Source organism: Tamandua tetradactyla, chromosome 16 (genome assembly GCF_023851605.1).
Source record: "Tamandua tetradactyla isolate mTamTet1 chromosome 16, mTamTet1.pri, whole genome shotgun sequence".
Lineage (NCBI taxonomy): Eukaryota > Metazoa > Chordata > Mammalia > Pilosa > Myrmecophagidae > Tamandua > Tamandua tetradactyla.
Window position 1 is genome coordinate 63,615,545 of NC_135342.1, and position 24,980 is coordinate 63,640,524.

A 24,980-nucleotide genomic window follows, 5' to 3' on the forward strand; every position below is an offset into this window, starting at 1 on the left:
CACATTTCCTTATTCAGAAGAAACGAATGTTTCACAGATGTAATACATTATTTGTAAAGTCATTCTAGTTTATCCAGTAACTTCAACTGAGCTCTTCAATTCTAGGGCTCAACTGTGGATGATCAATTCACCTATTTTATCATTGCATCCTTAACCTAAGCATTTAACCATAATCCTCAGCAAAACTGAAAAAAAGAAATTCAGCATTTCTTTTACTGTCTGCTGACAACGTCCAACAAAGCTCAGCTATTTCTTGGAGTGTTTGCCTTAACACATAATGGCCATGGTGCATCACAATGTAAACATTTGTATGACAGGACTTTGCCCTGTACTGTCTTGCCTCTTTAACTCTCCTGAAGGAAACTGAGGTTGGAGTGAAGAGATATCAGCTGTGCGGAATAGTGGGTGGAGAAGAAAGAAAAGTTGATGTGTGTTAGATGGCATTCTTTCCCCTTCTCCTCAGCTCATTAAGAAAGCAAAAGGATAATTTATTTCCAGCATATGTACAGACCTCTAGCATAGCACTTGTCACAATGCATGTATTTGTTTACAGGTGATTTCCTTATCAGGCTAAGAGTTTATTTTTTGCTTTCATTTTTGAAAAATGCTTTTGAATCTCTTGCACCTAGCACAGCACCTGGTACTCATTTGTAAATGAGGGAAGAAGGGATTTACTTCATATAAAGGAATGATTTTTAAAAATTTTTTCTGAGTTATGGGCCCTTCTTTCAGAAATTTTGTGAAGGCTAAGGACTCACATCGCAAAGAAAGAGATGCATATAGGTCCCAACAAAATGTGTAAACAAGTTCTGGGACATCACAGATGCCTTGAAACAAATTCGTAGTTCTCAGGTTAAAAGCCCCTGAATTAGACAGGGTAACAGAAAATTGTGAAACTATTACCAAGTCCTATTCTTGGTCAAATTAACATCAGAATTGACTCAATACTATGGTTAGATGTGAAAACAGCATATTAGTAAATGTAACATGTTGGTATTAGAACCAATATGGAAAAGGACTTGCTTGCAGTTTGCATTAAGTCTAACCTGCCCAGTGTTAGGATTACTTTAGAGACATTATCTTCCTTCCTTTATTGGTTTAATAGGTCCAGGGGGGGTGTTCTAGTTTGCTAGCTGCCGGAATGCAATATACCAGAAACGGAATGGCTTTTAACAAGGGGAATTTAATGAGTTGCTAGTTTACAGTTCTAAGGCCGAGAAAATGTTCCAATTAAAACAAGTCTATAGAAATGTCCAATCAAAGGCATCCAGGGAAAAGATACCTTGGTTCAAGAAGGCCGATGAAGTTCAGGGTCTCTCTCTCAAGTGAGACGGCACATGGCGAACACAGTCAGGGCTTCTCTCTCGGCTGGAAGGGCACATGGCGAATACAGCGTCATCTGCTAGCTTTCTCTCCTGGCTTCCTATTTCGTGAAGCTCCCCAGGAGGCGTGTTCCTTCTTCATCTCCAAAGGTCACTGGCTGGTGGACTCTCTGCTTTGTAGTGTTGCTCTCTCTGAATATCTCATTCTCCAAAATGTTTCCTCTTTTATAGGACTTCAGAAACTAATCAAGACCCACTCAAATGGGTGGAGACATGTCATCCCCTAATCCAGTTTAACAACCATTCTTGACTAAATCACATCAACCAGGAAGATGATCCAATCACAGTTTCAAACATACGGTGTTGAATAGAGATTATTCTACCTTATGAAATGGGACTTACATTAAAACATGGCTTTTCTTAGGGGGCACACTTCCTTTCAAACCAGCACAGGGGGTTCGTTTTCCTTTTAAGATTTCTCCTCCTTAAACTACCCTTTGAATTTCTCTTGCACTTAACTCTTTTCTCACTGTTCACTACACCCCCCAGATTCAAGTTTATTACACTGCATTTATTCCAGGATTTGCAGTCATTCTAGATCTTGAGAGACATAACTGGTCTCTACAAGACTTCAGATGAAAGTTCTGACTCAGATCAATTAATAAAGTTTCAGCACTTTGAAAGCTGTAAAAAATGAAATGGTCTAAACTTCATGACCAATAGTATAGAAATTAATTTCTCCTTCAGAAACATTTGCTAGAATATGCTTTAAGGATGGAAACTGACAGAAGAACATAGTCAAATAAGAATGTGGTTACGATTTTAGCACAAATGCAGTCACTTCTATTTCCCACCACTATCAATTCTCCATTATTGTGAAGGTGGGCTCCCAAGGTGGGGCAGAAAGAATTTGTGGTCTAAATTTTTCTTTGTTCTTTTACTCGAATCGCTCTGGAAATTTCCCTTTCAGATTTTGTGTTTGTTTAGCAGGTTCTTTATAGAATACGTATGTGTGACTAAAATTATTTTAACAGCCTTAATTGTATTACAATGACAGAAATTCTGTAGATCTTGTGACAACACATTCCTCTGTTTTGTATGAGTTTATTTAATTCCTTTTCAGTGGTTGATATTTGAACCTCTTTCATTTAGAGTAAGTAGATCTAGCTATACCATTCATGAAGTGCCTAAACAGGTCCAGGAGGGGTTAAAGAACACACCACCAATATAAAACCTGCCATTCTGTTGCATAATCTACACAATTCTTGTATCTGGGTTCCTGTGAAATTTTAATTAAGTGACTAGGGGATGTGATATTTGGGAAGTAATGTAAAGGGATTCTACAAACTACTAAATCTGCCATAGGTTTTGTTCCATGATTTGTTCCTCAATGAGAGGACAGTTCCGAATTTTACCTGCTTAAAGTTTTATCTTTTCTTAGCACAGAGAAAATCTTACGAAGGTGTATGTGAAGTTGGGATAGTTTTTATTTATTTATTTATTATTGTTGTTAATTTTTTTTTAATTTAAGAAAACAAACAATACACTTAGAACCACCAACAATGGATATCTTAGTTAGCTTATCCATAGGCATATTTTAAAAAAGTATCCACATAATCATTGTAAAGCCTGTGTCTGCGCAGGACTTTTTATAAACCAATTTCAAGTTAAGGCAACAAGGAAAAAATATCTACATATTCAGATACCAAAGTTCTTAAATACTAAGTAGTAAACACTAACTTAGATACCATTTGATCAGCTGTCAAAACTGTGACTGTTCTCAAAATATCAAGTGGAAAGTTCTTACAGATATCTGCATTGCTGTAGTAATGACCTATGTTACCAAATATTTTCCTGATTTCAGGAAAAAAATGAGGATATATATATTTTTACACTTAATATATGGAAATCTTAACCACCAATTTTTAAAATAGAAAATTAGATGATTTCTAACAGCAAATAAAAGGGAAGCAACTGAAACATAAATACCACAGAGGGATATACTGGAAGTAGGCATAGCCTTTAATTTACCAAAGACACAATTTCAATTATTTTTGGTTACCTGGAATATCTTGTAGACCATGTAGTATTTTATTGTCAGAGCAGAATAAACACTGTTTACTAATTAATTTATTTGTGTCTTTAGTCCCTGAAATTTGAAGGACAAAATGAAAATCTAAGTCTCTATGCTGTTGCAAAGCATGGCCATGAAAATCATCTGCCTAAGCAGCTTAAAAAAAAAAGTATATTTTAAAAAGGACAAGGTGGGTGGGGAACAAGTGACTTTTCAAGTATCTATTCAGACATAAGCACTGCTTAATATAGGTCCTGATGGGGTAGGGCAAATCCACAGAACCCCAGTCTAGAGAAATTCATAGTTTAGGTCATCTCTTGCTCTCTTCACTACTTTCTTCTTACCTAATCAGGGGAGATATGGTTAACATAAACAACAAAACACTCTTATTGTAAAAAACGTCACAAAAGGGGAAAAGAGTGTTGAAGGAAAGAGGAAGAGGCCTTGCCAATTCTTGGCTTGTTAATTAGGGTCAGAAAAGTCCAGGGGATTTCCTATACCCTAAATTTGTTGAATGATTACTTAAGTCTGAGGAAAAGGGATATGCTGAGAGTGATTCATACAACTTTAAAGTATCAGGCGCTATCTGGTCCACTGTGGTATCCTTTCCTCCCATAATGCACTGACTGATGGAGTTGGGGGAGGTCTCCAACGGATGTTGACTCTGATACAAAATCTATAGGATTTTGACAGGCCTTTGCCTGTTGGCAAATGTGGATTTTGAATCTTCTGTTCTCAAATGAGTGGGACTCATACCAGTTATGAAGGGACTTCCCTTGGGACTTGTTACAACAGCCTACAATGGCAACAGAGATTTGAGGGTAGTTTCCTGTTCTGCTTTGCCATCTTGGGGTGGTTCTCAAAAACTTTCTTACCTCTCAAAGGAAAAAAAAATGTTCACAGGGCTGATTAATTACTGCACTGAATTCAGTAAAGATAATTGGACAACCTGAATCAGATATTCAGATTTGGAAAGACAGGTAGGGTCTGATGACACAAGTTGAAATTCTAGGTCTGCAGGTAAAGCCCTGGAAAAGGCCCCACCCCAGAGCCACCTTTCCTCTGTTGAGAGCTTCTCCCCCCACCACCACCCATCTCCCCCCCACCGCCCATCGGCCGCCCACCCCACACTCCAAATCCACATGAAGAATTCATGGGGGCTAAGACACTATAAATTATATATATATATATAATATATACATTTTATTAATTTATTTAAAGAATACAACAGGCAGATATTTATGATTTGTAACTGTCTTTGTAGACAACACAGAAAATTAAAAAAAAGAAACCAATCCTAATAGCTTAAAATCTTGCCAAGGGTTGATGCACTTCAATTGATATTTTGAAAATCTCAATATTCCACACAGGATTAAAATTATTTCCCAAGTTGCACATATCACTCCGATTGATATTTTAATAACTTGCTTAAAATTTCTCAGAAATCTATTAGAGTCAGGAAACAGTCTGCGGTGTAGGTGAGAATTTTAAGTTTTTGCTATGGAAACTTTTGGCCCCATGAACAGAATTACAAAAACTCAATTTAATGTGCTTTTCCTCCATCCTTACCTAACCCAAAAGTAAAAAATGAAAGCTGTTTTGAGGAGTGTTTAGATTTGCTTTTTTTAATTTCCTGTAGAACAGCTAGGGAGACTCATGATTCAATTCGTAAATTGTCCTTTAGCTCCCACTCCGAAAAGATCCGGCCTTCCTAGCACAATCTGCGAGATCATTTTGCATTTTCGGCCACCAAAGGCGCGGGTGCGGTCGGGTGAGAGTGTTACTTTAATTAAAAAACAACCAATAACTCGTGGTTTTTAGGATATGGCCTGCCATTTCCTAATTAAGAAACGAGTTTGACAGCCCTTTGGCCAGCTCAACTTAGATAGTGCTGTTGAAACCCCAAAAGGCTGTTTTGTCCAAGCGATGACAAACTCGGTTCCCCTGCGAGACCCCCAGCCAGTCCTGCCCGGCCACCGCCCATCCCTGGGGTCCTCTTCGCGCCGACACCTCGACGGCTTCTCCAGGTCTGTCTCCTGCGTTCGGATCAGCGCTGGGCCGGCGGCCCCAAGCTCGCCACCGCCAGGTCTGTGCAGATACCTTTTCCCTCCCCGGGGCCCCAGCGCGCGGACACCTCCCAACCTCCCTCCCTCCCTCCCTCCCTCCCTCTCTCCCTGCCGGCGGGGCCCTTTCCCGACTCGGGAACAGCAGCCGGAGTCGCCGCGGCAGGAAGCGAAGCCGGTGTTGATGCTGTTCCATGGTGCGTCTCGCCGCCCTCCGGCGGCCGCCCCGGCTCTTCCCCGGTCTCTGGCGCCCCCCTCCGTGCGCCTGCGCAGTGCCGCGCGGGGGGCGGGGCTCAGAATCCTGTCAGCGGCGGCCGCGGTGGCGGCGACCGTCAGTTTTCGCTGAGGAGAACCACGAAACGGACCGGTTGGCTCTCCCCCCTCCCTTTCCCCGCCCTGAACCCCCCTCCTGGCCCGCTGGGAATTAATCCCCGTGGAGTTCCTGCTTCACCCCCGCCTCCTTGTCCTCGGTCCTCGGCCCGGTGGAAGTCGTTGCCCTCGACGAGGAGGCAGCAGCAGCCGCCCTTGCCTTACCGCCCCCGGTTCGGTGCCCGCAGTCCCGGAGAGGAGGTGCCGCCGCCACCGCCGCTCCCCCCCTCCCGTTGCCCTCGGGCCGGGCTGGGTCGAGCTGCGATGCCCTCGGACTTCATCTCATTGCTCAGCGCGGACCTAGACCTGGAATCGCCCAAGTCCCTGTACTCGCGAGGTGAGTCAGGTTGGGGGCTGGGACGTGGGGGCGGGGAGACCAGGGAGAGCGAGACGGGTCCTGGTCGGCTTCGGGGGCGGCCAGACCCCGGCCAGGTGCCCTGTCTTGGGGACGGAGGTGGCCAGTGGGGTCGGGGTGATGGTGGACGGGGACGGGGAGGAGTGGCGGCCCCTCCCCCGGAGCCGAGGGCCGCGCCGGCCCCAAATTCCGTCGGCTCCCGGGTCTCTGCGGCACCAGTCGCTAGAATGTCTTTCGGCCTTTCTGGCCCCGCCACACTCCTGGACTGGCCGGCCCGGCCTCCCCCACTCGGGGATAACCCGGGGCTGTGCCCCGCGCTGGGGCCGCCGCGATCTGTGCGCGGCTCCTCTTACCAGGACCTTCTTTCCCAGCGAAGTTGCCCTAAAACAGGCGGCGTGGCCAGGAGCTGGTTCTAGGTGCAGAATGACCATTTTCCAACCCCTCCAGGTTGTTTGTGCGCGCGGTCGTTCTAGCCTCCTCTCAGGCCTAGTCCACTCCCTCCCCTTCTTGGGACGGCCCCCCGCGACCAGACGTTCTTCCTTTCCTCGTCATCTTACTGCTGGAAAGGGCCCGAATTTTCTTTTTTATCTTCCCACCTCTGTGGCATTCTAATTACTTACTTCTTCCTCTCTTTTACAGAGATCCGAGTGCTCTCTCCGGATTAGTTTTATTCCTCTTCCCTCCCAGCGGTACCCGCTCAGGCCCAGACGCTGTCCTTTGAGAATGTTCTCTTTTCTGATCACGGGCTCGTTGCTGGGAGGGGGCGTTAGATAGAGAGTCCCATTTTAAAACTATTTTGGCTTAGGCTTGCAGGGAATTTCCAGCATCTAAAATATTAACACTTGAGCTGATCTTTACTGAGGTTAAATTCCTATACTGGACACCACAAATATGTGTCAGACAGGTTCCCTGTGCAAGGGGCATCAAATAAAAATGCTCTCACTGCACCCTTCATTACTTCTTAAACCACTGGGAGGAGGCGAAAGACATACCTGGGTTGTTAACTATTCATTTCACCATGTTTTAAATATGTGGCACTGTGATCCCCCTTCCTGAGAAATTCAGTTTCTTCAATTTTTTGATTTGAGGTTTTGATCTTCTGATCCATCCTGTCCCCTCTCCTGAAAAGGGTGGACTTCAGCTTCACGTTAGTGCATTTAAATTGTTTAAGTAAATTAGAGTGAGGTGGTTTACTCTGAAAGGTACTGGGCTTTATAAACTGAATGGACCATTGAGTTTTTTGTACACGGAGTCCTACTTGGTCACTAGTCATTGTCTGTTGCTCTGGTAACTTTCATTTGTAGTCACCATCCTCACAGTGTTTTTTGGGCATTACCTGAAGTAGTTTGGAAATTTTGTCCTTTTGAGTGTCAGAAGGAAGAGACAATATCAAGAGATGATTCTTAGAGGAAAGATAATGTGGTACACTTGTGCTCTAAAAATAGCCGACATTAACACCTTTTGGGCAGTAATCATCAGATAATTTCCATGAAAACAAATGCTTTATAAAAATCTAAGTTTTGCATAGAGACCAATGTAGAGGCAATTTAACTTCCTTTTGCAGAGAATATATTCACCTCTTAAAAATACATGCCAGTTATATAAGAGATGTATGCTATCCTTGGCATTAAAAAAATCATTCAGCATAAAAAATACTTAATGCTTTTTGTGTTTTTCAGATTCTCTGAAGTTACACCCATCACAGAATTTTCATAGAGCTGGACTATTGGAAGGTCAGCAAAGTGCCATTTTAAATCATATTGTGTTAGTATGCAAAGGCTTTCTCTGAAATGGAGTTTAAATGAGAAAGTGTGGAACTTTGCAAACTCACACAATGTAGTTTCTCCTAAAGAGCCTGATCCTTCTTTTAGAGCAGCTGAATGTTTCAGTGGATTTTACTGCTGGGTTTGATGTGCTTGTTAGCTGTTGAATCTGCTTTAAGAAGCCTTGGGGGGGAAACCCCACAAAATTTGTTTAAAATTATGTGTTGGGTGTTCTACTTTAGAATTCCAGATCTTAATTCTAGCTTTTGCATACAAACCAAATATGAAAATGTCAGACACTAAGATCATGAGTATAACTAAAAGAGTAACACCAAACACATAGTTAGTTTGAAAATTCAGAATTTATAACTTTAATTTGCTTAGTAATTCAAAGTGATATTTATTAACAGAAGCATTGATGTCATTACTACTACATTTTTAAGGATATGGAAAACCGGGTAATAAAGATGATTGAGAATAAAGGGTGTTAGAAGTTCTAGAGACATTAATAGATTCTGTGAAATAATTTAAACAGCCAACAGTTATTTTGTGTTGTTTTAGCATTTTAAGACAAAATATTGTGTGTGCGTTATTTTTGCAATTTTTGAACTGATTTCACGTATATAATCTTTGAACAAGCAAGTATATTAATTTTCCCATTTTGCAGATGAATAAACTGAGACTGAAATTAAGAAAAAAAGTCCCACAGTAGTAGAAACCATGTCTTTTGTGTTTTAGTGCTTAGGCAGCACTGTAAAATATAGGTAACCAGTAACTTAAACATTTTGTGGCCCATTTTTAAAAGGCCCCAAATGCCAGAAGTCTGACTTGAATTTAGGCATCTGCCTCTTTAGAGGCAGTCTGGGGTTTAGTGGAGGGCAAAGTGAATTTTGTAATTGGGCTTGTGTTTGAATACCAGTCTAGTTACCTAGCTGTGTGACTTTAGGCAACTGATTTTTACCTGTCTAAACTTTAATATTTTTCTGCGAAAATGTAGAGAATCTCTTGTGTTAAGTGAACCTAGTGTATATTAAAGTACCTAGTATAGTGTCTGACAATAAATCGTAGTTTCTTCTTTTGGAATCATTTATGTTGTTTTAGCAATGTAATTTAGAGCATATAAAAGATTCTCAAATTAATTATTGATTATATTTGTACTTATATGAAGCCCATAGATATATATTAGTATGAAAATAAAATATTTTTAAGACTACAATTGGACGTGAGGAAATTTTAGAAGAGTTTCTTAGTGAGGTAGATTTCTCGGTTTTATTCATATCACTCAATTGGTAACCATATAGGAGAGTTATATTTCTCTGTACAAACCCATCCATTTCCTGGGTAACAAGCCAGACAGTGTCGTAACCTTTGAGATTATCAGACAGCAGGAAAATATATATATTTTAAAAAGTGTTAATTATTTAAACAAATATTTTTATAGAAATGCAGAGACTAATATATTTACATTTATTTTACATTTGTAATTTTTCATTTTGTTTGAGAGTATACTCAGTTAAAGTAGCATCCTTTTACATATTACATATTTATATAAAATATAAAATATATAATTATCAAGTATGTCATGTCCTTTTTATTTTTGATAGAATAAGAAACTTGTTTGCTTATATAATGAAGTATTTAATGTTTATCAACCTATTTCTATTTTGTAACCTTTTATTGTAGATGTTTAAATAATATACAGTAGTAGAATAGACTACTGAACTCCCATATACCTATCACCAAGTTTAACAATTGTCAGTATATGTCAGTCTTATTTCTTATATCCTCTTTTCTACCCCAAGCTGTATTATTTTAAAACAAATGCCAGACGTATCATTTCATGCATAAATACTTTTGCATTATAGTGATTTATTTCTTGTATTAATTTTTTTAAATACTCTTTCAGGAAATACATGTAAAAGTCTCTTGTGTCTCCCCTAACCTCTTTTCAAGATACAATACAGCAGGATGCTACTACTTTTAGTGTGTAGTTCCATTCTGTAATCTATATTAAGAATGCAGGCCATGCAGTCAGCTTGCGTTTAAGTTCTTATTCTGACATTTGCGTGTGTGTGACCATAGCCTAATCATTTAATCTTTTTTGTGCTTCATTTTCTCATCTTTAAATGGGAGCAATAATAGTGTCTTCATCATACTTCGTAAATTTTGAGGCAGATTCATGTAAAGCATTTAACTTGGTACATGGTAAATGCTCAGTAAATGTTAGCTAAATTAAAAAATTTTAAACAGCTAATCTGTATAGTACTTAGAATGTGCCAGGAGCTTTACAAGTATAAACTCATTGAATTCTCATAACAATACTTGGATATATTTATATTATTATTCCATTTTACATTTGAGGAAACTAAGACATAAGGAGGCCAGTAACTTACCCAGAATCACATAACCAGTGGTTGGTAGAGCCACAATTCCAACTCATGTAGAGACTGTGCTCTTAACCATGCTATACAGCCTCGTTATGTTTATATAATCTGAAGTATTGTCTAGTAATATTTATATATGTGTGCTTTCCATCAGTAGATGAGAATTACTTCTAACAGTTAAGAACTCAGCCCAGATGAAGGGAATTTAAGTAAACACTATCATGCAATGTTAATTTTTTAAAAAACATGCTTTTTCCAAATTTAACTTCGTCCTTTCAGAAAACAGTATTGGAATGCCCGCAATTGGGTATTATTAAGCTTTAAAGATATGATTCACAATATCTTTACCATTCAACTAAGTTTGTATTTATCCTTCCTAGACTTAATCAGTGTGTGTTCTTCCTGCTACCATTTTTAAATTTAATGTGATTGCCTGACAGTAGCAAAATAGGTCTATCTATTTAATGCAATAATACATAGCCATTAAAATGTTTCTGATGAATCTATATTTATATGTGAAATCCTTAATAAAGTAAGTAAAACAATTCTGTTACATATATTAAAAGTAATTTATGTAGAAAAAATCCTGAACAAAGTGTATAGGTAAAAAACTATAGGTTTTTACTTTTTATTGTTGTTATTTTATTTGTCGGGGGTCACATTTCATTCTTTTTCCATGTGAGTATCTTGTTACTGCAGCACCATTTGTGGAATTTTTGTTGGGTTTTTTTTTAATCTTTGTTTTGCTTGTTTGTTTTTGGGAAGTAGATGGGCTGGAAATTGAACCCAGGTGTCCCGTATGGCAGGAGAGAATTCTATACAGATTTTTACTTTTTAATGTTGTTTTTGTATTTTCCCCACCCAAAAGATATGGTTTGTGTAAAAATTAAATGGTCTGCAGCTAGGGATTCAAATTTGAAGGCTAGAATTCTCCTTGAAGGGCCTGTACAGAAGTTCAACTAAGAGAAAAAGCATTTTATTATTATATATTTGGTACTGAACAATATTCATTTTGGTCTGCATTCTTTGTTTGTCATATAAAAACCTAAGATAAAAAGAAAACAAAATGAAAGTAAACTGATATGATTAACTTAGAGGTCATTCTAGAAATATAGAGATATAAGATGGTAGAAAATTACAGATTAAAAAAATAAGAATATTGGAAAAAACAAGTAAAAACATAACAGGTTAAAATTTTTAAGTGATTTTAAAAGCATGACAAGATTACATGATGGATCAAATTAAAGAACTGGTTGAAAGCTAAACATGTTAAAAGCAATTGTGGTATGAATTAAACATTTAAGATTGGAAGATTTTTAATAGAAAATATGTACTACTACAAGTTAGAAAATAAACTACTGTTTTTTTACCACTCTCAATCTATTTAATATGATATCATATATCATAATACTTTATAGTTCACAAATGAAAATCCTAAAAATCGTAACAGTGTTTTATTGACTTTATGGAATATTTCTGAATAGACATTAGGCCTGATTTGTTTCTCTTCCTAGGGCCCTTGCTAGTAAGGTAGTTAGACCATTAACTCCTACATGATGAAATGTAGAAAGATATCTTACTGGAAAGAAGGAATTTTGGAAAATATTTAACATGAAAAATAATCAGTTGAATTCTTTTCTTGTTTAGTATCTATTAATCTCTATTGAACCACACCTACTCAATGAAAAATATTATGAAAATCATGAAGTTCAGACATATGTAGAAAATTATATCCAATTCGTCCCAACTTCTTCTAAGAGTCATCTTTTATTCTGAATTCCTACCATCTGCTTTTGTGTCTTTTCCTAAACTTTTCTGTCATTGTTTTTATTTAATTATAGAATTCTATTGTTTATTATCATAAGAAGAGAGAAGATTCATATTCCAATCAGGGAGTTCTTGGCCTGATCTTGACTCTTCTATAATTATAACAGTAACCCCCTAAAACTTGAAAATAGTACAGAAAAGCATTTTTTTATTGTGGTCAGTATCATAAATTAAAAATCATTTCTACTAGAAAAAGTTGACTCATTGGGCTATATTTTCTATTAAGAAAAACAAGTAATTAGAAAAAAAAAGATCAAATTAATCTTTGAGTGACCAATTAGGCCTGATTATGTAGTGACTGGAGATAGTACTGTTAACTTTAGAGTGGTAAAAGCCATTCTTGAATAGAAAAGTTGCTTATTAATTTATGTTGTTGTCTTGCTGTTGTTAAGATTTTATTTCATATAGTACATAAAAAAGGTTTGTGTGTTTTCTATTTGCTGTTTTTTTAAGTTAAAAAATAGCAAGGTATAATACATGAATTATGAACATGTACTTGAATGAAAAGGTAGACATTTTCTTTATGGATTAACCGTGGATAATGGATTCATTTTTCAAATATAAATAAAACCTGATATTGTGATGAAGAATCTAAATTTTTGATGATTTAAACTAAAGTATGTCACATGAGATTTGTTACTTTTATATATTCTTAATAATTTTTGAAAAATGTGTATTTTCTCTTTTATTTTTAATATTTACTTTATAAATAGATGATCATTGCTATTGCTGAACCATGAAGGTTAATCACTTCTTTCCTATTCAGAAAACATTGTGATTATTCCTTTACTAAATTTGGTACATGGTTTTAAAGGTGACAGAAGAAAAGTTTCTAATATTGAGCTAAGTTGTTGATTAGTGATATCTTTGTACAGTTAGTTGTTTTTTTTTTTACATGGCAGGCCCTGGAAATCGAACCCGGGTCTCCTGGATGGCAGGTGAGAATTCTGCCACTGCGCCATCATTGCCCACGCAAAGTTAGTCTTAATTAAAAAGAAAAACCTACTTAAAGCAATCTTTGTAGGACCTGTTAATTAAAAGAAAAGTGTTGATAGTTGAAGAGAAGAAAGAATATAGAAATTCAGTGTTAATAATAATAGAAATTATTTTTTGAGCAATTTATGTATCATGCATGTATATCAATCAATTTGTTGTATTGAGCATTTTACAGATATTTTTCACGCTTAATCCATCAAAAAATCCTTCCAGTATTCCTATTCCTTAATGAGCAAACTGAGGTACAGAGGTATTCATTAATTTCCCCAAGGTCACATAGTAGAAGAGGCTAGAATTGGAATCTCGACAATTCAACCCCAGAGTTAGGAGCTTATACTGACTCTCTATGGTACAAATATTTAATAATTGACATTTATATTTTAGGCCCTAATAAGATTAGGCACTGTTTAGGTGGTGTGAAAGAGTACTTTGTGTAGGGTTCTTTAGCTAAGCAGCTTCCCAAAGTAATGAGAACAATTCTATAAGCTACACATAAAAATCAGTAATGAAAATGATGATGACCCTTTTGGGGAAGATTTTAACAATCAATTAGCAAATATTATATGGCTTTGGTGAATATCTTTAAGATTGAGCTGAAGCAAATGTTTGGCCAAACTGTCTCTGTCTTGGCTGAAAATAGGACTCAGAAGTGAAAAGGATGGAAAGGGTAAACATGAAGCCACCACCTGAGGAGAATTACTTCAGAAATAGAGAGGCTGTGGGGCTCTTGATTTCTTTGGCGGTAGTGTTATGGAAGCACACATTGCTACTTATTTCTGCTAGCATGTTTCAGATCAACAGAAGAAGCAGTACTAATAGGAGCCTCGGGAGTTTATTCTGTTTCTTGCTGTGGGTAATCATTGTTTCCTGAACTTCCTGAAAGTTCTGTGTTAGAAATTAGGTCTGCAAAATTTTTAGTTTGCCCATCAGACCCTGTAAAATCACTTAAAGCACTCCTTTTCTTCAGCAGAGACATTATTTTCAGCTTGCCTACTTAAGAGTTATGAGAAAGAACAACTGAATAATGAGCACCTGAATAATGTTAGTGGGCTTTGAAACTGTAAAGTGCTATATGAATAGTGATATTTTGCTATTTTCATTTGCTTTGGTTCTTCACTTCCTTTTGCAGTACTTTTTTTTTTAGCTGCTCTCATCCACCTGTCTCCATTTTCTCATGGTTCTCTCTACATTTTGATCTATTATTTCTTATATCCTTTCTCTCTTTCCTTAAGAAAAAAGAAAAGCATCTTTTTAGAGATATAGAGTTGCACCAAACTTAAATGTTTATTGGATTTTGATCAAGTGTATACATTTGTGTAATAACCACAGCTAAGATATAGAGCATTTCAATCATCCCATAAAACTACCACTTGCTCCTTTGTAGTCACTCCTGCTTACTCCAGTTCCCAGGCAACTATTGATCTGCTTTTTGTCATCATAGATTATTTTTGCCTTTTTTAGAATTTCTTATAAATGAAATCATACAGTATGAACTCTTTTTTCTTTAACTTCTGTTGTTCAACCACCATAACTTTCCAAAAGAGAAAGTGATAATTAAAAATAGAAATAAAGGCTATCTGAAATATTAAATTATCTTATATATTTCTATATTGCTCTATAGTATAGCTAAGTGTAGAATTTTCAGGGATTGATTTTGATGTTTATGTGCAAGTATAGGCTATGTAGCCATAGTAGTAGTATTTATTCATTCACATAAGATGAATTTACACATAGAGATTACATGTGAATAACGATAATATATGGTGTTGAAAGGTATAGTAATTCAGTCTAGGTTTAAGAATGAAGGTAGTAAAATGGTTGACTTTTATTTAGTAGGAAAATAATTTTGTACAAAATATACCAGAGCATATAGTTTGCCTGTATGCTTTATAATTGTAAATCGGAGTTCAAATGTTTAAAATTCCATAATAAAATAATTTTTCTTTAGAGATAAGAGTTCAAGAGTATGTAGGGGGTATGTACTTCATTACTCTGATAAATAATTTGTATAGAATAAACATACAGGTAAAAACTGAATATGAGCCTTTTGTCCCTTAGTCTTGTGCTTAGCTGTGTATTGCAAATAGTCATTTTGAATAAAATTCAAATTTTTCCAGTAGTCAAATATATTATATACCATACTACTAGTTTGGTCATTAGGCATTAGTGTTCAATCTAATGTAGAACTTAAATGTTTGTTGGTGGAGGCTTGATTAAAATTTTGTTTGAATTAAAATATTTATTAGTCAACCAGGTTAATCAATCAGCCAGATTGCGTTTAAAAGTGTGTTTTATGGCAGTGAAGCATCCAAAGATAGGATTGAGCTAATAAGTATCTGTTCTTCCTACAATAGAATTGTAATTAAAAGTCATGGAGAATGTATTAATGTTTTTCTTTTTTTTCTAACTTTTAAATAGCAACTTGCTAGTTGAGTCTTCATTCTAAAACTTAGATTTTAGATGAAGTACTACTGTAAAATGAAATTAATGATAATAAAGATTCCCCACTCAGATTCAAACATATAGATGAGAATAAGCAGTTATAAGGACTTTAGAAATATTATAAACTAAAAGTTTGCTTGAATTAAGTTTCTGTAAAATTATATTGTAAGCTCCAAGCCTTTTTCTATATTCTTTTTTGTTTTTGTTGTTAAATCTTATCCTCTTGACTATTAGGGTATTATAGAGTGAATTATTGGGAAACATAAGCATATAGCCTGAATTTATAATTAATTTTAAAGAAATTTTTATTTAAAAAAGAATTTTTGCCTGTAATTTTGGTATATTTTTGCCTGTAATGTTTTAAGATTTATATAGAATGTTTGAATAATAGATGCTATGAATAAGATGACTATGTAATTCCTTTAAAAAGCCCATTACTTTTTTTTTAACTAGGTAATGAGATAGTTTAGAATGTCATAACTAAATTACTACAACCACAGTAAACACATTTACAGTGTTTAGAACAGTAAATAAAACCTAAAAAATAACTTTCTTGAAAATGTTTTTCAACCAAACTTAATAAGAGTGGATAGAACCAACATTATAAATTCTACTTAGAAGAAATTTAATAAATTTTAAATGGAGAACAGATGCACCAAAGTTCTTTCTTTCAAGTTAAAAATGGTAAAGATGGTAGCAAGCAGATAAAAGTTCCATGTGTTTATTAGTTTGTGAATAAAAACCCAACTTTGAAAACATATTGGCTGCGTGATTTTAGGCAAGTTAACTGAACCTTTCTATGATTTATTAGCTCTTTTGTAAAATGGGTAAAATAGACTCATAGATTTGTTGTGAGGATTAAATAAGTTAATATTTCTAAAGCCCTTGGAATAGTGCTTGTCACATAGTGCTACGCAGCTGTTAGTTAAATAAACAAATAGAATAAAAATACTTATCCAGAGAAAGTTGGCAAAGGTATTTATCCAGGATATAGCTTCTGAACACCAAATCAGATGTTGCTAAATTTAGGCAACATGCAGGATTTATCTTCCTAAAATACAGAGCTAATCTTATAACTGACTTAAAAATCCTTCAGTGGTGTTCATGGCTTTAGGATTAAATTCAGACTCTTAGAGACCTGACTCCTGATTATCTTGTTATTTTTTTAAATTTAAAAATGCTTTCTTGAGAGAAAATTCACATAACTAAAGTTCATGATTTTAACATTTTAAAAGGTAAAATGCATTGATTTTAATATATTCACAATGTTGTGCACCCATCACCACTAATTCCAGAACATTTTCGTCACTCCATAAAGAAACCTCATACCCATTAAGCAGTATCTCCCCTTTTCCCCTTCTGCTCAACCCCTGGTAACCACTAATGTATTTTCTGTCTCTATAGTTTGCCAATTCTGGACATTTCATATAAATGGAATAATAAAGTGTGGCTTTTTGTGTCTGGCTTTTTAAATTTAGTATAATATTTTCAAGGTTCACCCATGTTGTAGCATGCATGAATATTCATTCGTTTTCATTGTTGAATAATATTCTGTTAAATGGGTATATCATTTAATTTTCCATTCCTCATTTGATGGACATTTGGTTGTTTCCACATTTTGACTGTTATGACTAATGCTGCTATGTACATTGATTTACAAGTTTTTGTATGGGCATATATTCCTATTTCTCCTGGGTATAATCTAGGACTGGACTTACTAGATGACATGGTAACTTTGTTAACTTTTTGAAGAACTGCCAGACTGTTTTCCAAAGTGACTGTATCATTTTAGATTCTCACCAACAACATATGAGTGTTGCAATTCCATCACATGCTCTCCAAAATGTTATTTTCCCATCTCTCTTTTTTTATATTATACGCATTCTATTGGGGATGATGTGATATCTTGCTGTGGTTTTGATTTGCATTTCCCATTCAACTAATAATGTTGAACATCTTTTCATGTGCTTATTGGCCATTGTATATCTTCTTAGGAGAAATGTCCTTTCAAGTCCTTTGCTCATTTTTTAGTTGGGTTATTTTTCTTTTTGTGGTTGAGTTGTAAGAGTTCCTTGTGTATTCTAGATACAGTGTTTTATCAAACACTCTTAAAAGAACTAACCTCAATCCTGCTTAAATTTTCAAAAAAACTGAGAAAAAAGAAATGCTTCCTAACTTATTTTATGAAGCTAATATCACTCTAATGCCACAATTGGGTAAAGACACTACAAGAAAGAAAAAGTACAGACCATTCTCCCTAATGAACAACAAAAGGACAAACAGCTGAATTATAAAATGGGCAGAGGATATGAATAGACACTTTTCTAAAGAGCAAATACAGATAGCTAAAAAAGCATATGAAAAGATGCTCATTTTCATTAGCTATAAAGGAAATGCAAATTAAGATGACAATGAGTTATCACCTCACACCTATAAGAATGGTTGCTATTAAGCAAACAGAAAACTGCAAATATTATAGAGGATGTGGAAAAATTGGAACACTTATTTACTGTTGGTGGGGATGTATAATGGTGCAGCTGCTGTGGAGGACAGTTTGTTGATTCCTCAGAAAACTAAATACTGAGTTGTCCTATGACCCAGCAATACCAAGAAGACATTAGGGCAATGACACAAACAAACATTTGCACACCGATGGTCATGGCAACACCATTCAGAATTGACAAAAGATGGAAACAATCCAAGTGCCCATCAACAGATGAGTGACTAAACAAAATGTGGTATGTACATACGATGGAATATTACACAGTAGTAAGATGAAATGAGGTACCAAAGCATATGACAAAGTAGATGAGCCTTGAGGACATAATACTGAGTGAAATGTGTCAGACACAAAATGACAGATACTGTATGATTTCACTGTTATGACTCCGGTAAAGGTATTAACAGAGGTCACGCTGTAGAATATAGCAGACCTAGAGGTACAAAAAAGCTAGAGCTGGGGAAAAGACTACCCAAAGAGATTGAATCTAAATGAAAGGGAACAGGTAAAAGTGATGGTAACTAATTAGTGTGTTTAAAAGTAACATTGCCATATTGAAGGTGAATATGATTGAAAGGGATGTATAGTGCCATGTCTCCCACTGATTAAATCTACAATTATAGGTAAGTTCTTACGTGAACGCTTTCAGTGGTTTAGTAGTGGACAAAGTCAGTAGTAGAGGGATATAGTGGGAAAGTTAAAAACTTCCTTAACAAAGTTAACAGGAAGATGTCAACAGTACATCATCACTGTCAGGGGGCAACTAATTGTGGGGGAGGGACAAGTGATAAGGGGTAGTTTTTTAAAAAAATTTATTTATTAATTAAAAAAATTAAGAACAAACAAAAACATTAACATATTACATTCTACATATAATCAGTAATTCTCAATATCATCACATAGCTGCATATTCATCATTTCTTAGAACATTTGCATCAATTCAGAAAAAGACATAAAAAGACAACAGAAAAAGAAATAAAATGATAACAGAAAAAGAAAATGATTATACATACCATACCCCTTACCCCTCACTTTCATTTATCACTAGCATTTCAAATTAAATTTAACATTTGTTCCCCCTATTATTTATTTTTATTCCATATGTTCTACTCTGCTGTTGATATGGTAGGTAAAAGGAGCATCAGACACAAGGTTTTCACAATCACAGAGCCACACTGTGAAAGCTATATCATTATTCTGTCATCATCAAGAAACATGGCTACTGGAACACAGCTCTACATTTTCAGGCAGTTCCCGCCAGCCTCTCCACTACACCTTGAATAACAAGGTGATATGTACTTAATGCGTAAGAATAACCTCCAGGATAACCTCTCGACTCTGTTTGGAATCTCTCAGCCATTGACACTTTGTCTCATTTCCCTCTTCCCCCTTTTGGTCGAGAAGGTTCTCTCAATCCCTTGATGCTGAGTCTCAGCTCATTCTAGGGTTTTTCTCAATCCCTTAATGCTGAGTCTCAGCTCATTTCCAGGATTTCTGTCCTATGTTGCCCAGGAAGGTCCACACCCCTGGAAGTCATGTCCCACATAGACAGAGGGAGGGTTGTGAGTTTGCTTGTTGTGTTGGCTGGAGAGAGAGGCCACATCTGAGCAACAAAAGAGGCTTTCTTGCGGGTGACTCTTAGGCCTAAATTTGAAGTAGGCTTGACCTATCCTTTGTGTTGTTAAGTTTCGTATGAACAGACCCCTAGAGTGGGGGCTCAGCCTATAGCTTTGGTTGCCCACACTGCTTGTGAGAATATCAAGAATTCAATTTGGGGAAGTTGAATTTCTCCGATAAGGGGTAGTTTTGATTTGATAGTTGGCGACATTGTGTTTGCCAGTTCTTTGTCATTATGGACCAGTGAAAATTGTCTAAAATTGAGAATGCTGCTGATTGTACAACCAAGTGAAGATTCTGTAAAGCTTCCTTTGTTTGTTTTGAACATTATCCACAATGCTCAATAGATGGAGGGAGCCGAAGGATACCGTGATTGAGAAGCACAATGGCGAATGGTGATACTTTTATATGATGAAATATGGTGCAGCTACAAAAAGGAAGGACATTGAGAGGCACATGACAAACTGAATAAACCTTGGGGACAATGTGTTGTGCAAAATAAGCCAGAAACAAAAGAACAAATATGATAAGGTCTCTCTCAGAAAATACTTATAAGAAAATGGCAGCTTAGATTGTAAGCCTTATAGCAGCCATATTTAATCTGAAGTTGGAAATGTATTTCTGGATTCTGAGACACTGAGCTATATGTATATCAGCTGGTATTTCTCTGAAACTTTTGAATACCTCTGTGACACCTAAGACCAGCAATGGAGTACTGCAGGCCTGAAAGTTAGCATAGCTATATATAATAACAAAGTAACTGAAAAAGAGATCAGGCCTCAATTAGAGTTTAAAACGTAGCCAGTCTGGCTAGGTCTAAGGTAAATTAGAACACAGGGTAAAAGATGATACTGTATGTATTCTAGACCTTCACCAACTGTATAAGACCAAAGGCAGAGAGGTTTATTATGTCTAGAACCTAAATTTTCTGTAACCCTTAATCTTCATCAACTTCTCTGGAGAGCTCATTTAAACAACCCAAACTCCTGGAGTCCAGAACCAGAACGAGGCCTTGTAATTCTCTATAGCTTAATAGAATGCCAAGGTACATCTGAGACTACAGTGGGCTAATGCTTAAGGTGGTAGAGTCCCTTGAGGGTCCGAAGGGAAAAGGCATATATATATGAAACAATTAAACTCTCTCCTCTGGGAAACCCTGAGTACCCTCTCAACCATTGGGGACTCCCAAGAAAATAGGCCAAGCCCTGGATTTTGAGGTTTGCCCTTATGACACTTATTACTGTAGGGGAAAGTTAAGACTACTTATGATGAGGCCTAAGAGTTACTTCCAGGAAGCCCCTTTGTTGCTCAGATTTGGTCTCTCTCTAAGCCCAACTCTGCAAAGAAAATTGTTGTGCTCCTCCCTACATGGAACAAGCCATTCAGGGGTGAAAATCTCCCTGACAACATGGGGTATGATTCCCGGACATGAGTCTGGCCCTGGCACTGTGGGATTGACAATACCTTCCTGACCAAAAATGGGGAAGAGATATGTAATAAAGTAAGGCATCAGCAGCCAAGAGAGATCAGATGAAGTCAAGAGTCTGTTTTGGAGGCTATTCTTATACAAGCTTTACTTAGATAGTGCTGATTGCCATGGTTTGCTAAACCCCAATGAACATCACTCCCGTTGACTCTTAAGAACACCTAGGGTTGAAACTGAGACTATGTAAAGGTTTCATGCACTAGGTTTGCCTTCCTGGAACATATAATTCCGGAAGTGTTCCTACGTCAGATAAATCCTGAAAGCCAGAGGGACCAGCCTCTCTAAGATTATGAATTTATTTCATCCCCTGTCCTTTAGTGTGGACACCTGTTTTCAACATGAAAAAGTCAGAGTGGTTAGAATCTGTGATAGACCCCAGAAAAGCCATGTCCTTTAATCGTCATTTGATATTGGTGGCTGGGAGCTTTTTTTTTTAATTATGGTTTTATTATAGTAGAAGGATAGAAATAAGCCAAAAGAGAAACATAGAACAAGGTCTGGGTCTGGGTGGGCCTCAAAATGACTCCACGTAGAGTCAGAACCCATCACCCTCCCAGCAGAGATTTTTTAAATATATATTTTTAATATATTTTTTCTTTATTCAGCATAACAACATACAAACACAAACATCCTTACTATATGATCATTCCATTCTTTTGTTTTCATTGCTTTAATTCACATTTTATTTTTTTTAGCTATGATGCTATTTTTTTTAATTTTAAATTTTTTATTAAAAATTTTTTTTATTATTCAGCTTAACAACATACAAACAAGCATTTTTACCGTATGATCATTCCATTCTTGATATATAATCAGTAATTCACAATATCATCACATAGTTGTATATTCATCATCATGATCATTTCTTAGAACATTGGCATCAATTCAGAAAGAGAAATAAAAAGAAAACAGAAGAAATTCATACATACCATACCTGTTACCCCTCCCTTTCATTCATCACTAGCATTTCAATCTACTAAATTTATTTTGACATTTGTTCCCCCTATTTATTTATTTATTTTTAATCCATATGTTTTACTCGTCTATCGATATGGTAGATAAAAGGAGCATCAGACACAAGGTTTTCACAATCACACAGTCACATTGTGAAAGTTGTATTATTATACAATCATCTTCAAGAAACATCCTACTGGAACACTGCTCTACATTTTCAGGCAGTTCCCTTCAGCCTCTCCATTACACCTTAACTAAAAAGGTATTATCTATATAATATGTAAGAATAACCTCCAGGATAACCTCTACTGTCAGCCGTTGACACTTTGTCTCATTTTGCTCTTCCCCCTTTTGGTCAAGAAAGTTTTCTCAATCCCTTGATGCTGAGTTGTAGCTCATTCTAGGATTTCTGTTGGCTGGGAGCTTTTTGATTATTCCCATTGAGATGTGACTCACCCGATTGTGGGTACTAACTTTGGATTAGAGGGAGATGTAACTCCACCCATTCCAGGTGGGCCTTGACTGGAATCCATGAAAAAAGGAAACGTTTTGGAGAGTCCCTTAGAGAACCATGAGAGCCCGTGCAGCCTGAGATGTTTGGAGATGAAGAAGGAAAATGCCCCTAGGGGAGCTTCATGAAACAAGAAGCTTGAAGAGAAAGCTAGTACATGTTGCCTTTCCAGTAAAGAGAGAAACCCTGAACATCATCAGCCTTCTTCAACCAAGGTATCTTTCCCTGGGTGCCTTAGATTGATATTTCTGTATCCTCGCTTTAATTGGGATATTTTGGGCAGCCTTAGAACTATAAACGTACAACTTAATAAATTCCCCTTTTTAAAAAGCTATTCCATTTCTGGTATATTACATTCCAGTAGCTAGCAACTACAACAATGGGTATTGCCCAAATGTCCCTATAGATTGGGAGGATTAAAGGAAAATGAGGAGGTATAATGGAGAAGGTTGGTTTGGCAAATGAATATGACTGTTGAGTCACTATGTTGGTGTTTCTTTTGGCCTGCAGTGTTTTGGAGCAGCTGGAGGGTAGGATCTGAGGTGGTAGAATGGTGGCGGTGGCCCATAGCAAGCTCTGGGACCTGTTTCATAGCTCCTTGTTGGGGTGTGCTTTGGAAATTATTATTTTTTTCTTTCTTCACTTTGTATATATTTTATATTTTATAATGGAAAAATATTTTAAAAAATAGGTGAGGGCCTTTTGTTCCCAACATGATACAGACTAAAAAAAAAAAAATCTAGAATGGCTTTTAAAATTAATACATAAAAGGATCAATATGGATAATTGAGAAAGCTAGGGATGTGATGTAAGTTTATGGCATAGAAGATACCTGACGTCTTTATCAGAAAACATAACTTTTCTCATTAGTACTTTTATTCCCCTTTCCATGTTAGAGAGTATTTTGGAGGATTGTGTTGGTCTTAATAAAAAAATGTTTTCAAAAGTCTGTATGCCACAGAACACAAAGTAACCAGTTAATATAAGGTCATTGTAGAGCTGGAAAGTAGAACATTTTACCCAATGCCAGCTCTGTATCATCTAGCTTTCTAAAGACTGTTACCTGAGGTGCTTTGCCTGGCACTTTAGTACCGCAGAGGTGGGTGTGGATATATGAGAATTACTCCAGCCAGCTTCCCTTCCAGTGACAAGTAAATGAATGTTGTATTTTTTTTTTTTTTTTTTTTTTGCGGGGTGCATGGTCTGGAAATCAAACCCAGGTGTCCCGCATGGAAGGTGAGCATTCTAGCACTGAACCGCCTGTGTACCTAGAATGTTGTAATTTTTAATTGTATCGCAGGAGTGAATTTCACATTTAAAATAGAAGTAAATGAGAAATTGGACTTAGCAGTATTATTAATAGGTAGATTTTTTGAAGTTTATGTCTTTCATTTGTGGAACACTGCATAGAACCTTTAAAATGTCTGCTGGGTCCCAGAGTGTTGTAGCATCCAAAACACTGATTGGGATTACTGAATTTGTATTAGTGGTTATATTAGTATTATACTGCTATTTTTGGAATAAATGTGTTAAAAGTTAAGAATGCTTTTAAAAAAAAGCTTTTGCTAGGAATTAGTTTTTGAATTAATGAGATTATGAAGTCCAGAAGAGAGTTTTTGTTGTTGTTTGTTTTTTTTTTTTGTATGTTGTGTGACGGGATCATATTTCATTCTATCTCCGTGTGAGTATCCCATTATTGCAGAACCATTTGTTGAATTTTGGTTGTTTTTGTTGGTTTCTTTGTTTGTTTGGTAAATGCATGGGCTGGGAATCCAACCTGGGTCTCCTACATGGCAGGCAAGAATTCTACTGCTGAACTACCCTTGTGTTTTCTGTTATTTTTCTTTTTCGTTTTAGTACTTCTGAACATAGTTATTGATTCTATTTAAATAAAAATATGTCATCTAAATGACAGAAACATTTAGTTCATCGGCTGTAAACACATTTCAATAGGGTCTGACTAACTGATTTTATTGATTAGAGCAACTATGTTATTTTATTTTATTTACTTTAATGGCAGAAGAATGCTACTACAAAATGCTAATATCTGTGCTACTCAACATTTGTTGTATTTAAGAACATATTGACTTTACTTTTTTCATAAATATTACTAAATATATAAATTTTTAGTGTAAAAATTGCTACAGTACATAAAAAATATATAGAGTACCTGTGCAGGCTATGGTAACTCAGCAGGCAGACTTTTTGCCTGCCATGCCGGAAACCTGGGTTCAATTCCTGGTGCCTGCCCATGAAAAAACAAAACAAACAAACAAACAATCTATCTATCTATATATATACAGAGAGAGAGAGGGAG

The 24,980-nt window shown here is 36.4% G+C and overlaps 1 protein-coding gene across 5 annotated transcripts in view; it reads left to right on the forward strand.

Annotated features, from left to right (window-relative positions):
- Positions 1-5,748: 5,748 nt before the first annotated feature.
- NFAT5 (nuclear factor of activated T cells 5) overlaps positions 5,749-24,980 on the forward strand; it is a 157,970-nt gene continuing 138,738 nt past the window's right edge. For 2 of the 5 annotated variants that reach the window (XM_077132862.1, XM_077132863.1), the window contains exons 1-2: positions 5,749-6,165; positions 7,863-7,916. In XM_077132862.1, the coding sequence (XP_076988977.1) occupies positions 6,093-6,165; positions 7,863-7,916 (127 nt within the window). In that variant the 5' untranslated portion in view covers positions 5,749-6,092. The remainder of the gene's footprint in view (positions 6,166-7,862; positions 7,917-24,980) is intronic. The other 3 variants (XM_077132864.1, XM_077132865.1, XM_077132866.1) reach the window with 2 other exon arrangements.